Source organism: Syngnathus leptorhynchus, chromosome 18 (assembly GCF_054491065.1).
Source record: "Syngnathus leptorhynchus isolate UIUO chromosome 18, UIUO_Slep, whole genome shotgun sequence".
In the NCBI taxonomy this organism is placed as follows: domain Eukaryota; kingdom Metazoa; phylum Chordata; class Actinopteri; order Syngnathiformes; family Syngnathidae; genus Syngnathus; species Syngnathus leptorhynchus.
The window spans coordinates 6,885,476-6,898,251 of record NC_141212.1 but is presented as its reverse complement, the minus strand read 5'-3'; the positions used below and the strand labels follow the sequence as shown (position 1 = coordinate 6,898,251).

Below are 12,776 nucleotides of genomic sequence, written 5' to 3'. Positions count from 1 at the left end.
AACAAGGATGCTCGAGGCAGCCTCCTCTGCCTCCAGTGGGTGCGGTGTATCACTGTCATGTAGAAAGAATTACATACTTAGTGACTTCCGGTTATTGCCTTTGACAATTTGTGATAAATCCTGATAGATCCATTCAAATAAATTTAAACTATATCACGTGTCATGTTAAAAAGAAATTCAACCGTGTTAGAAGGATAAGATGCTTGCTTTCGTGATACCGTTCCGCTAACTTCCATACTTTATTTCGAAATGCCAACCCATCGTTATCCGGTTCTTGCACATCAATGAAATGCGAATGATTTAAAAAAAAAATCTAAAATTGTAACTTTTGTGCAAACTCACATTGGAAACCTGAGAGACAACTAAAATATAATTACAACTGCTGACTTGACTTGCATTAATCAACGCGTGCAATGGAGTTATAAAGCACTTGTAAGTATCATCGCCAAAATATTTTGTACCCTTGGTAACCCCGTATTGGCTAAGAAACGTCGTTTCCGCTCACACCAAACCCAACAGGAAGTGAGCGTACCAGAGTGAAAGTGAGTGGAAACCAGTCAAAACAAACCAACGCCACCGTCTCGATTTTCTCTTGATCATCATGGACGGTGTACAGACTCCTTTGCGATGTTTTCGGGAGTGTCACTCCGCTGAAATGTTTGCAGATGACGGGTTGGGAACCGTTACCTCACGGGAGCAGGTAAACGGCGATTAGCCCTCCTGGATGATACAGAATGCTAAATCTGCCTCAGATGACGGGGGTCATTTGTGTTAGCATTAACCGTGTATGCATGTGCTACCTTTTAGGAGTACTGTATCGTTTTTTTAACTGATTTATTTTCTGTTTGTTCCTTGTTTGCAACAGAAAAGGGTCGAGCGGAGCATTGAAGAAGTCATCAACGTTTACAAGCAAATCCACAGCATACCACAGTAAGTACGGGGTGTGTGTCATTACTTCCCCACTAAAATGCATAATTCCTAACCGCAAGAATAAATCGTTTCTTTAACTTGCAGTAACGATGCTTTTGTCATATTTTTGAAAATGACAGCCTCACTTATTCGTTGAGCGGTAGCAGGCAATGTTTGGTAAAACACTGCCACCTGCTGGTCACCTCGAGTCATTGTATTGGGAAATAATTACTATAAATGCTATATCTAAAAGATTGAATCCTGTGTGTCCCTTGGCGTGTATTACTACATGAAAAGCCGTCATATTTGAAAAACAACATTCAACTGAATGTCAGTAATTTTGGTAGGTTTGCAACTTAGCACATATTGTCCCATTTCAAATTTGTAATATGCCTTCATTAAACGGTAAATTTTGAAACACTTTAGGCAGCAAAAATAATGAATAAGGAACATGAGTAAAAAAAAAAAATTCACATCTCAGACCTATAGCTTCTTTTTCTGTGTTCCCGTGACAACCAACGAGTTTCCCTCATTGGAGGATGTGACGCCACCAAGAAGAGAATATTTGACATCACATCAACAACTCGCAATACTCTGCACAGACAACCACAATAATAAAGTTTGTGAAACGAATAACAATTTAACGTTATAACTGTAATTTATGTGTTTATCTTATAAATGTCAATACAAACTTTAAATTTTTTATGTGTAATAACATTGTTGCAAAATATTAAGACAATATTGAGTCCCTATCTGTTGCCTACTTAAAAAATGGCTTAAATGTGGTTTCCTATTACCATTTTGTCAAATATTGGCATCAATTTGTGAAATAGCATTTATAGAGTTGATTAGCATGCTTATTTACGCTCATGACTAATTGAGGGCCTCTGCTTTTACTGGCTGCTTTTGCTGTGATTATGATACATTAGTAAGAGTGCTGTCACTATCCATGATCAGTTGGCGCGTCAATCATCCCACGTTTTCTCGTGCTATTAGTGGTCGCCTCTCAACAGGGCTGAATCATAATTTCTATGACAACTGCATCAAACTGCCACCGCAGACAGAAAAGAACACTTTGTTTCGGCAGGTCACCCACCTGTAGGACTTTTTAGATCGGCTGTGCTAAATATTATGCAGTACTTTTTCCCTCAGTTTTGATTTTTATGCGGATCTTATTGGCACACAAGCATGCTTCAATTTTTTTCTCCACAGGCCAACTTTGCTGCGGGAGCAACACTACCAGTATCTCAAGAAAGGCTTACGGCATTTATCAGACTCTTATGAGGTACAAAGTCATGCAATAGTCACTGATAATCGTTGACGCTTCATTTTTACCTCAGTGCAATACCTAAAGTTCTCATCAATCGTTATTTCTTATTTTGTGTGTAGTGCCTGGACGCAAGCAGACCTTGGCTTTGTTTCTGGATTCTTCACAGTCTGGAGTTACTCGAGGAACCTGTTCCTGCCACCGTGGCCTCGGAGTGAGTCGCGCTCGTGCTCTTTAACAAGCACTCGACCACCAGCAATCTAAATATAGCCTCACTTTTGTACTGAGGGAGTCTCTTGTTTTCTCCTCATTATCATTACCGCAGTAACCTTTATGATTTTTTTTTTCCCTTTTAACAAGTGCTACAGTAGTGATTCTGATAGAAGGGAATTCATTTGTGAAGAAAAAAATATTTACTCTTGCTGTTTGCTTCCAATACAGTGTGTGTCAATTCCTGGCTCGATGTCAGAGCCCGACGGGTGGTTTCGGTGGCGGACCCTCACAACATGCCCATCTGGCGCCCACCTACGCCGCCGTCAACGCCCTCTGCATCATCGGCACAGAGGAAGCTTACAATGTTATTGATAGGTAGACGGTTGTTATCCTTCTTGAAGACATGGGATGATTTTACCGTAATATTTCTGCTCGATTCCAGGGAGAAGTTGTTAGATTTCCTATGGTCAGTGAAGCAGCCTGATGGCTCCTTTGTAATGCATGTGGGAGGGGAGGTGGACGTCAGGTGAGACTTCAACCTCTTCTCGGGCGCTTTACAATATATTGGATTTGTAATGACTGTGTGCGTGTACCTTCACAGGAGTGCGTATTGTGCGGCCTCTGTAGCATCGCTAACCAACATCATCACACCCAAACTCTTCGAAGACACCACCAACTGGATCATTAGGTAACTGGGTCGCCATTTTGATTTTTATTCATCCATGACCACTCAATTGTGGGTTTTGCGCAGTTGTCAGAACTGGGAGGGCGGCCTCAGTGGGGTGCCGGGTCTGGAGGCTCACGGCGGGTACACATTCTGCGGCACCGCTGCACTGGTCATACTGGGAAAAGAGCACATGCTGGATCTCAAAGCTTTATTGGTGAGAAACATGACCTTACTAGTCTGAGCTAAACCCTTTTAAAATACTTTTACCTCATCTCATGTTGTGGTGTACAGAGGTGGGTTGTCAGCCGACAGATGCGTTTCGAAGGAGGTTTCCAGGGCCGTTGCAACAAACTGGTGGATGGCTGCTACTCCTATTGGCAGGCTGGGCTACTTCCACTCCTACATAGAGCTTTCTTCAAAGAAGGTAACGAGCATCGCTTTTCCGCTCATTGCGGTTACGGAGTTTGACTCACTGCTTTTGCGCAGGCGAGTCGGAGCTGAGTCGACATAGGTGGATGTTTGAGCAGCAAGCCTTGCAGGAGTACATCCTACTCTGCTGCCAGAACCCAACCGGGGGGCTACTAGATAAGCCTGGCAAGTCAGTAAGACACACAGCAAACAAACACACAATCACATTAACACGAGATAATACTGACCGAAATGGTTTGACACCTTGTTTCTTGTCCCGTTCAGATCTCGAGACTTTTACCATACGTGCTATTGCCTGAGCGGCCTTTCCATAGCGCAGCACTTTGGGAACACCGACAGCCATCATGAGAGCATCCTCGGCAAGGAGCAGAACAGATTGGTGAGGCTGGAGTCATCTACTAGCCTTTCGAGTTGTCATACTTTGGTAGTCCATTGACACAGAATGTGACTTTATTTTGAGCAAAATGGCCTGTGCCTGCACTTTTAATGTTCTTGAAAATGGAGAATGAGAGGCTTTGACAGATGTGAGGCGTTGGCTGGAGTTGAGAAGTGAAGTCATTGAAATTGTGGGGGACATAGTGTACATGTGGTTTCACTTTAAAAAATGTGAAGGGCACCAGCTGCCGTGTCACTTTGACATTTTCCGGTTTGGGTTTCGTCACCGGCACCTTCGGCTGGCGACAGCGACAAAGTCCATTACACATGCTTCTGTGTTGTTTCGACTGTGTGGCAAATTTCTTTGTGGTGGTGTTACAACAGGTTACCTGTTAGTGCCTTCCTGCAATTTCCGAAAAGCGCCATGAGTGACGGGGTTTCATCCACAGCGCTGTGATAAAACACGTCCACTTTTGTTCTTCTTTGTAGGCTCCAACTCATCCAGTTTACAACATCTGCCCAGAGAAGGTGGCTCAGGCTTTGCAGCACTTTCACCGTCTGCCCGTCCCGAAGGAAAAGTCCTCGGCTGACCATCGGTCCTAGTTTATATACAGTCCCTTGGTGGTGAGGAAAGACAAGACTGGAAGCAGCAAAAAAAAAAAAAAAAAGTTTTTTTGATGCCTTTTGTTATCATTCTGGAATGACACTCTTTCAATATGGCTGACGTTAATAAATCTTTGCATAGCACCAAATTCTCTGCGATTTACTTCACATCTCGTCACAACTGAAAAATCCAAAGAAGAGCGTTAAAGGATAAAATAGTTTATTTTATAGTCTCATATTAAAGGTAGGCCTCAACTTTTGCAAGACAATTGTAGGCAGTATGTACAACATACTTGTAATTTCCATGGAATGGAATCAGACAAAGACCCGGTACACTAATCATATCCTCCTGAATGGAAAAGAAAATGGAAATGATGTGCAGACACATTCTTCCTAGACACTCAAAGGTTTTTTTGTTTTTTTTTTTAACTTGGGGAAGGTTCAGCAACTTTGTAAAGCACAACACATTAACGTGGGTGGGGTGGGGGGGGCTTCATTGGCTTCCATGTACTGCAAACGACAGGAGCTAATTTGGAACATTCCGGTTTAGGTGATATCGTGTGACCTGTGAGATGACTACAAAATGCATAACGTACATTTGATCCTGAAAACATCCAATTATTACTCGTCTTTTTTTTTTTGTCTATCAAACAAGCTGCCTAATGTGTTCAGCCACCTAAAGTCATTCACTACTTCAAGCTAAAGGACAAAATACAATACAAGTTTAGGAATATTCAAAATCTTCCAAAACATCAATTTCAACAATAGGAACTTTTTTTTCTTTCTTTCTCATAAACAAATGTGTTGCAGCAGAAAACATCTGCAATCCAGTGGGCCTGAGGTGGGTGTCACTAAACATTTCTCCTTGGAGGGTCGTCACATTCTTATGTGGAAAAAAAGCTACAAATGTACAATATGTTTGTGGTACTTCAAAAAGATCAACTTGTTTCGAACAATTCTTTAGGGTAAACAAAATACAGAGGACCCTCTACAAATTTACAAATCGGAGTTGACATTTTCAATTTAACGCCTGACGCTAATATTTAAGGTGGACTGATAATATAGGAATTATAATAAACTAGGGAGTGTCAACTATTTGTAGTCGGGCTAGGTCCCTAACAATATAATTTGCAGCCAATAGCCAGATCCACTGCGCAAGTAATCTAACAGTGCTTAGGAGTATGCCTGCTATGCACACAAACGCAGGGCGGGGGAACATGAAAAAGTTCTGAAGTAACCAAGCTGCCTCGTTTTGGGGTTTTGGATTGTTGCGAGAATAAAATATTAAGGGAGGGGGTAGAGGGTTGTTGAAAGGCTCCCGTCCTGCTGGCCTCCCCCCTCCTTGTTCTAGGAGGTGATTGTGGTGGCGGTTGTGAGGAGTTTTGAAGGGGGTCATGAGTCTCCAGTGCGAGCCCACCCAGTTGGAGGGGCAGGGTCGGGCGCAAGAACAGTGGATGTGTGGTGGGCGTCAGGTGGAAAGGTCAAAGAGCCCCCGAGAGCGTTTAAAGGCTTCCTCTCGCTCGCTTTTCCCACGAGGCGGTAACTCCGGCCCTTTCACCTGCTTTTTGGAGCGCCGGGCGCGTTCTAGCTGGCCTCTACGCGCAGCTTCTTGCGGTTGGGAGGCTCCTCGGGTTCTGACTCGGAGCTGGAGTCGGAGCCGCCGTCAAACGCCGACACGGTGCTGCCTTTTGGGTTGGTGTAGAGGCTGCTGTCGGACGACGAGTAGTTGGCCTGGAGCTGTGCCGAGCCCTTCACTTTCTCCAGGGCACGCACTGGCCGACAGAAAAGGGTCAATCAGCACCATTTCAACTTATGAACCTGATAGAGAGACACAGAGGACGCAAAGATGGAGCATTACCTTGCTGCTCCAGCAGTGCGTTTTGCCTCTTTAGGTCGTCAATGTCCTGCTGGTGCGTGTGATTTTTTCGCCTCATGTACTGGATGTACTCTGTGGCTTTGTCTAGGATTTGAGCTCGAGACGCCTGTTTGGTAGACTGCTGTTAGTGACACATGCAAAAGAAAAGTGACGTGTGTGCAGAGAAATTCACATTTCACACATTTATACAAAACATACAAAAACACCATTGCTGTAAGGGGGAAAGTCAAGTCAAAACTTGCATTTACAATATCCTCTAGGCGTTGCCATCCTGATTGATATTGCGTGTATGGTATGTGACTTGGTTTTATGGATCTCAGTGGGCAGCCATTTTTGCCTTCTACTGCCACTTGCTGTGTGTGGCTGTGTGCCAAAGTGCTCAGGTGACGACCACCACGGTTCACCTGTTTTCTGGGTTTAGTCATGTGACGGCAACGTTTTGATTTGACTTCCGCTTCAATGAGCACACAAGTATAGACAATGCACCTATTACAATTATAACCAGTTTTACTTTTAGCTCAAGACAAGGTTGGATTTAGACTCCAGGCATTCAATCTAAAAAAAAATTTTTTCCACGAGACTTTTTTTCTTTTTTTTACAGTTACAGAACACCTAAAGAAGCTTCCTGTACAATAATAACTAAAACAATAACATGTAACACAATTGAATACATAGCCAGAATAAGCAACCCGGGCGAAAATACATCTTATCACTTCATCATTAAATTGCGGCCCAAGCTTAAGCAAGCTAATATTCAGTACTCCTGGCTGTATGACAGCCTTCGGGGACAACACGAACGACTCCCACTCCGCCTCCCAGCACCGAGCCATCCACCCACCCAGCTTGTTTCTAGGGGAGGGCTAGTAACGTTCTCCACGTTGCCAATGTCAAAACAGGAAGAGAGTAGCGACATTTCCTCGTAATAACTTCCTGACGCCGGTCCAAGCAGTTAAGACATGCAGCTTCTACGATCTGCTCTCTGCTCACACACACGCATACATTTGCCTCTCAATGTACACTACTCTATCCCATCAAGTCATTACCTCGTCTCATCATTCAAGTGACATTGAACAAACATAATGAAGGAAAAAAAATTGTCTCTTACACTGTTGGGTTGCTCACCAGTACTGTTACCAACCTTTTCGCCCTGCAAGGCAGGCACAGAGTCCCGGAGGCTGTGAAAGCTGTCTTTGATGTGGTCCCTACGCTTGCGCTCCAACGCATTGTGGTGTGCCCGTTTGTCTGCCTGCAATGAGAGTCACAAGGCCTTCAGCCCGGCAACGTGGGTCGGGGACAGCAGGACGGAAAACCCGCCTGCTGCCGAGTGCTGTTCTGCTTTTGGGACACAAGAATTGTGCCTTTTTTTTATTTTTTATATTAAACAACTGACATAGATTGGGACAATGAGCATAGGCAGACTTATTGATGCGAAAAAGCTCAATATTCTCCAATAATTGATTTCATTTGAAAACACATATCTACTCTCATAGCAAGTCACTTAAATTGGGGTAAGACTCCAGTTTGTTGTTTTTATACCATTGCACCATTCACTCACATTCACACCTAAGGGCAGTCTGCAATTACTCCAAACATGGAGCGCACACAACAAATTGAAATAAACATCCAAGTTCAGTAAGACACCTTGTGCATGTATATAGCCTGAAGAGAAAATTATGGGTCCCGTCCAACTAAAGCGTAATAAACCTCAATGTGTGTGCATGTCACATGTGCCGGGTTTTGGACTGTCAGCGTTTTCCTTGAGTGAGAAATTACAATTCCTTCTCAGAATGAAACTAAACTGAACACGTGTGCTCTTGATAGCATGTGATTACAGTCCTGGCAGCCATTTTCCTGCTCCCACGATAAGTAGATGGAAGACAAGCTAGAACCTGTGTAAAGACTACATCCCACACCAATGGAGCAACATAGCTGCTTTAAAGACTTGAGCAGGTTCAAATGCACAATAGCATTCTTCACGAATGGGTGCACCTCTCAATTTTAGAAAAATTAAGATTTAAAAAAATCAAGGGTAAAGTGGAAAAATATGCAGAGCATTAAATGACTTTTTTTGTGTCCCGCTACTATTGAAAACGTGACTGCTGAGTTGCAGCACAGCACATACGTCACCATGACAAACAGGTGTCCAATTACAGCGCCACCATTAGAAGTCTGTCATAAAACAGGTACCTTTTTTCCCCCTCCATCCTCTGGCACCACACGCTAGGTGAGCTGCTCCCTCCATTCTATTCATACCTGATTGTGGCATGTATTGCAAGTGCACCAAGTGGGCGAGAGGGAGGAAAGACAGGTAAGTGCAGCTTCTTGGCGAGAAAAATAAAACCTGGTGTAAAACCGACCCAAATAAAACACTCATGTGCAACAATATGAACCGTTGCACATGTCCTCATTTGGGTCATTAGTGAGCTGCTGCCCATCCCAGCTGACTTTGGTCTAAAGCTGGGTACACGCTGGATTGGTTGCCAGCCAATTATAGGGTACATATACACAAACAAACATTCACACTCACAATCACACCTGCCAATTTAGAGTATAGGTGTCATATTCAATGCCCGGATTTGGTCAGCCATATTTCTTCATGTGGCCCGCTAAATTGACGTGTACTTGGTAATACAATACAATGCAATGCATCAACCTTTGCAAAGCTTATCAAACTGAATTAGATTAAGATGGTTAAATTGGAAACATAAATAATCATGCATTTGCATTCAAATTGAACTGGTGGTGCGTCGTGCAGGGTGTGTGTGCATGTGTTGTTTTCTCCCCTTCACCACTATGTTGTGCAGTTAGCTATAACGTCATTCATTTGAGCCTGCCAGCCCCACAGAGGGATGTCGAGAAGACCGACTGGCTCTAATCACAAGCTGCAACACAGGAAAACATCCCGCTGCAGCCCTTCCTGACACGAAGGCTTTCCCCTCTCTATGCCTGCATGCACGCATCTTTCGAGCGTCGTTCTACGCCATGGATGCAGCAGTATGTCAAACAAGATCTCTCTGTTGAGGTGACCTTAATGTGCAAAAGCGGAATCCCCCTGTCGTGCTAAGAAGAAGCACCAGGATTTGCACTCGGCGTATGTATTGGTGAAAATAATAACCAATGGACAATGACAAAAGGCTGTGCAGCTCGGTAAAGCTTTTGGTCTAAATATAGCCGTCGTGTTACCGTGTACACGCAGGATAGGGAATACCCTGCCTGCAATGCATAACATCGTTCCAGCCATGCAAATATTGCCCTCCATACACGAGAAATACGTCTTATCTCGCTCGATCATATGACCCATTGCTTTCGCATTCGATTTTGAAGTCCACCTACGCCTGAATACTAAATATCGACTGGTTTTTTTTATTATCATGAAAACAACAAAAATGGCCCAAAAAAAAGATACAACATAACCTAAATAATGTGCAGTATAATAATTATAGTAAATGGACAAATTGCCCCCACAGCATTACGCACCACATTGTGATATCTCGGTGAGTCTTCCTGCAAAAAAAAACAGAACAAAAAGTACAATTGTAGCCATAATTGTTCAGAAGCGTAACCGTTTGGCCGAAGCTGCTTGAATGTAATCAACAATCTAGTAATTTAAATGCTTCTGACCACAGAAAACTAGCACTTATTTTATTTTTTCAAATACTTATCAGTGAAGCACCGCGACCCAGCTTATCGGGTAGCTAACGCTAGCAGATGAGCTACTTCGGCTAGAGGGGGAAAAACGACACAAAAAGCGAAATACAATCACTAAAAAGCGTAGAAATGCGTCATACTCACGTCACTATCGACTTCGATATCATCGTTATCACTCATTCTTCGATCAAATGGTCAAGTTTAAAGGAACGCGTGGCTCAAAAACAACATGGATCGGTTTGGCAGCCCAGCGGCGCTCCTACAGACGAGCTGCTTGTAGAGTTGCTACTCACTCACACGTTCTGTTTGGACAGAATCAAGGTAGACCATCTCCACGTGACTAAACTCCACACGCCAAGCTACCGTGTTTATTACGCATGCGCCAAATCCAAGGGGCTTCTGGGAATTGTGGTTTTTTTCTAGATGAGACGTCGAAAGATATTGCAATAACTAGTGTAACAGACACTTTTTTTGAAACTCACGGTAATCTAAACATATTTGTTGGACTCAAAGGTTTCATGCTCGCTTAAATATACATTTATTTATATGCCGACAGTCACGTGAGTATGTTTGTTAAACTGCATCTCCCATAAGGTATTTAGGGCAGATGCTTACGTTACAACGCCCCCTTTAGCCGATAGCTTTGTGGTAAATGTAGTTTTTTAGTTGTAGTTTTTTGTTACGGGGAAAAAGAGGGCCAGAGCAGACACGTGGAAAGGCACAACCCTCGAAAAATCCAAAACACTGATACTGTTACGTGACCTCATATGACATGACTGCCTATATTTTCACATCTTTGTACTCATATATCACACACATCTGTTTTTTCATGTTTCATTCTTCTAAAATGCATTCTTTTTAACTAAGGTTTAGTAGAAACCTTTAGTCTTAAGTTTTTTAACGAAGGTTTAGTAGAAACCTAGACTTTTAATTGTGTGTGCATACATTGTCCTATGTGAAGCATTCAATGCTTATAATTTCTTTCTTTGTTGTAAAGCGCTTTGTATGAAAGGTGCTATACAAATAACGTTTATTATTATTATTATTAATATCATTATTATTAACTTGTATGCATCTTTTATGCAGGCTGCAAGGGTTCAATTCACCCCATTTGATAGTACGAATATCAGTTTGTCCTCTCCACATGTGCACTGTGATCAACTGGCTGACCAGTTTGTCATATTCTGCTTTTTGCCCAATGTGTGTGTATCTTCCTGTGACCCTGAACTGAAATTGGATGGATGGGAAAAAAAATAATAATACTGAGGCACTTCTATATTTGTGAGGGATGATAAACAGGGTTTGGGTTGTGGGACAAACTGTAAATAATCTGCTCAGGTTTTACCTTTTTTTGGTCAAAATTGTACTATAGATAAGGAGCTTACATTGTGGATTAGTTTCAGCTCAGTAAATGTGTAACTAAATAAATAATGAAAGCCTTCATGCCCCTCAGCAGGTCACGAGGCCACAGCAGCTGTGGGCGACACCCTGCCCTCCATCAATGAAGAAAAGCTTCCACTCATCCATTGTCATTTCTGTGTGTTAACCTTTCATACTATACTGTACACTTATTTAATATAGATATGTCCCGCAGCAGCAGAGGCAAACAAGGTCACTCGGGATCCTATTTACTTTCAAGGGTCACAACACAATGGGGCCATGCTTTTGCTGCAGCCAAGTCACCGTGGTCGGCAGCAATCACATTTACATGCCCTTCTCATAAAATATGATCACGAGCCTTCACTCTGGTCACAAACAAACCTCACCACACCCTCGTCGCTAATCTCTCCCCCGTGGCCTTCGCGGGTTTCTGGATACAATTCAAGTTCCGCAAGGTCACGACCTGCAGGTTGCTCGTCAAGAGTGTGCATTGATTAGTCGTGTCTGGAGTTGCAGAGGGAAACCAAATAAGTCACAAAAAACGCAGGCATGTGATGCAGGGAACTGTAATTATAGCACTCAAGAGGCTGATCAGTTCATCACCCCTCCCCCATGTCTTTACAAGGATTGTGGCCTGTTTATCCACTATGCCCTCCTTTGGCCCCCTACCATGCACGAGCTAGAAAACACAGAGAGGACCTATGCCTTGACCATGATGTGTGATGGATGAAAGGATAGATGGTTCAGTAACTAGCTAGCTAGCAAGCCAGCTAGATACTATACATGTATATTGCATTCATCTATTTACTGTCCACTTTCTCCCCTCAGAAATGCATTTCAGCATCATAAGTGCTTCATTTTGCTCTGCAGGAGATTTTACAGGCAGCGCATGAAAGTCATCAGCAACCTTGGCACTAATATTGGACTAACAGTCTGTCGAGCGTGGCCATCGCATGCAGCGTTTGTTCTTGGCACTGGCTACTGTGGTGTGCTGCTAGCCAATGACTCATAGAAAGCATCATGGTCATCATACTCAATTAAAGCTGTAAAAAAAAAATCTCATTTGTATTTGTTTCCATGCTAATTGTATGCTGTCATTTCATGTCATTATATAAGAATCGTGTACTTTAATGTAAATGGATGACCAATACGTTAGATCTTTTGCACTATGGCCCAAAAGTAGCGTTTTTGTTTGGAAATAACAGGGTGGGTCAGTCACCGCCTACATACCAAGAAAACTACTGTACTCACGCTTACTGCCTAAATGTTTTTTTGTTCCACTTTCTTTTCCAACACTAATGTTAAAAATACTACAAATCATTCATGATTTATTGTAAAACTTTATGACTGATTTTTTTAAAATTATAAAGCAGAAGCGTAAATGCGGATCAACAAGTCTAATTTGCGTG

General features: G+C 42.8%; 2 protein-coding genes across 6 annotated transcripts; one reads left to right on the top strand and one right to left on the bottom strand.

Annotated features, from left to right (window-relative positions):
* The first annotated feature begins 471 nt into the window (after positions 1 to 471).
* On the top strand, positions 472 to 4,619 carry fntb (farnesyltransferase, CAAX box, subunit beta). Its single transcript, XM_085937705.1, has 12 exons — positions 472 to 700; positions 866 to 930; positions 2,122 to 2,194; positions 2,299 to 2,390; positions 2,618 to 2,764; positions 2,832 to 2,915; positions 2,991 to 3,077; positions 3,141 to 3,270; positions 3,348 to 3,480; positions 3,543 to 3,654; positions 3,750 to 3,864; positions 4,350 to 4,619. Exons 1-12 carry the CDS (start codon positions 602 to 604, stop codon positions 4,461 to 4,463), a joined length of 1,251 nt encoding a protein of 416 aa, XP_085793831.1. The 5' UTR covers positions 472 to 601; the 3' UTR covers positions 4,464 to 4,619.
* Positions 4,620 to 4,666: 47 nt separating this feature from the next.
* On the bottom strand, positions 4,667 to 10,363 carry max (myc associated factor X). Of its 5 annotated transcripts, none has more exons than XM_085937708.1 (5): positions 10,132 to 10,359; positions 9,817 to 9,843; positions 7,445 to 7,585; positions 6,322 to 6,457; positions 4,667 to 6,235 (listed from the first exon to the last, which is right to left on the bottom strand). In XM_085937708.1, exons 1-5 carry the CDS (start codon positions 10,165 to 10,167, stop codon positions 6,048 to 6,050), a joined length of 528 nt encoding a protein of 175 aa, XP_085793834.1. In that variant the 5' UTR covers positions 10,168 to 10,359; the 3' UTR covers positions 4,667 to 6,047. The 5 variants fall into 5 exon arrangements, with proteins under 5 accessions (XP_085793834.1, XP_085793836.1, XP_085793833.1 ...); XM_085937710.1 differs by having other exon boundaries at positions 6,322 to 6,460; positions 7,478 to 7,585; positions 10,132 to 10,358; XM_085937707.1 differs by having other exon boundaries at positions 6,322 to 6,460; positions 10,132 to 10,354.
* Positions 10,364 to 12,776: the final 2,413 nt, after the last annotated feature.

Bases quoted from the DNA above. Each gene is read 5' to 3' on its own strand.
- max (XM_085937707.1), bottom strand. From the start codon at position 10,167: ATGAGTGATAACGATGATATCGAAGTCGATAGTGAC. The intron at 7,586-9,816 runs GTGCGTAATGCT...CTCTCATTGCAG, and splicing joins CACCGAGATATCACAATGTG to GCAGACAAACGGGCACACCA. The intron at 6,461-7,444 runs GTAAGAGACAAT...TGTCACTAACAG, and splicing joins CTGGTGAGCAACCCAACAGT to CAGTCTACCAAACAGGCGTC.
- fntb (XM_085937705.1), top strand. From the start codon at position 602: ATGGACGGTGTACAGACTCCTTTGCGATGTTTTCGGGAGTGTCACTCC. The intron at 701-865 runs GTAAACGGCGAT...TGTTTGCAACAG, and splicing joins CCGTTACCTCACGGGAGCAG to AAAAGGGTCGAGCGGAGCAT. The intron at 2,195-2,298 runs GTACAAAGTCAT...TTTTGTGTGTAG, and splicing joins ATTTATCAGACTCTTATGAG to TGCCTGGACGCAAGCAGACC.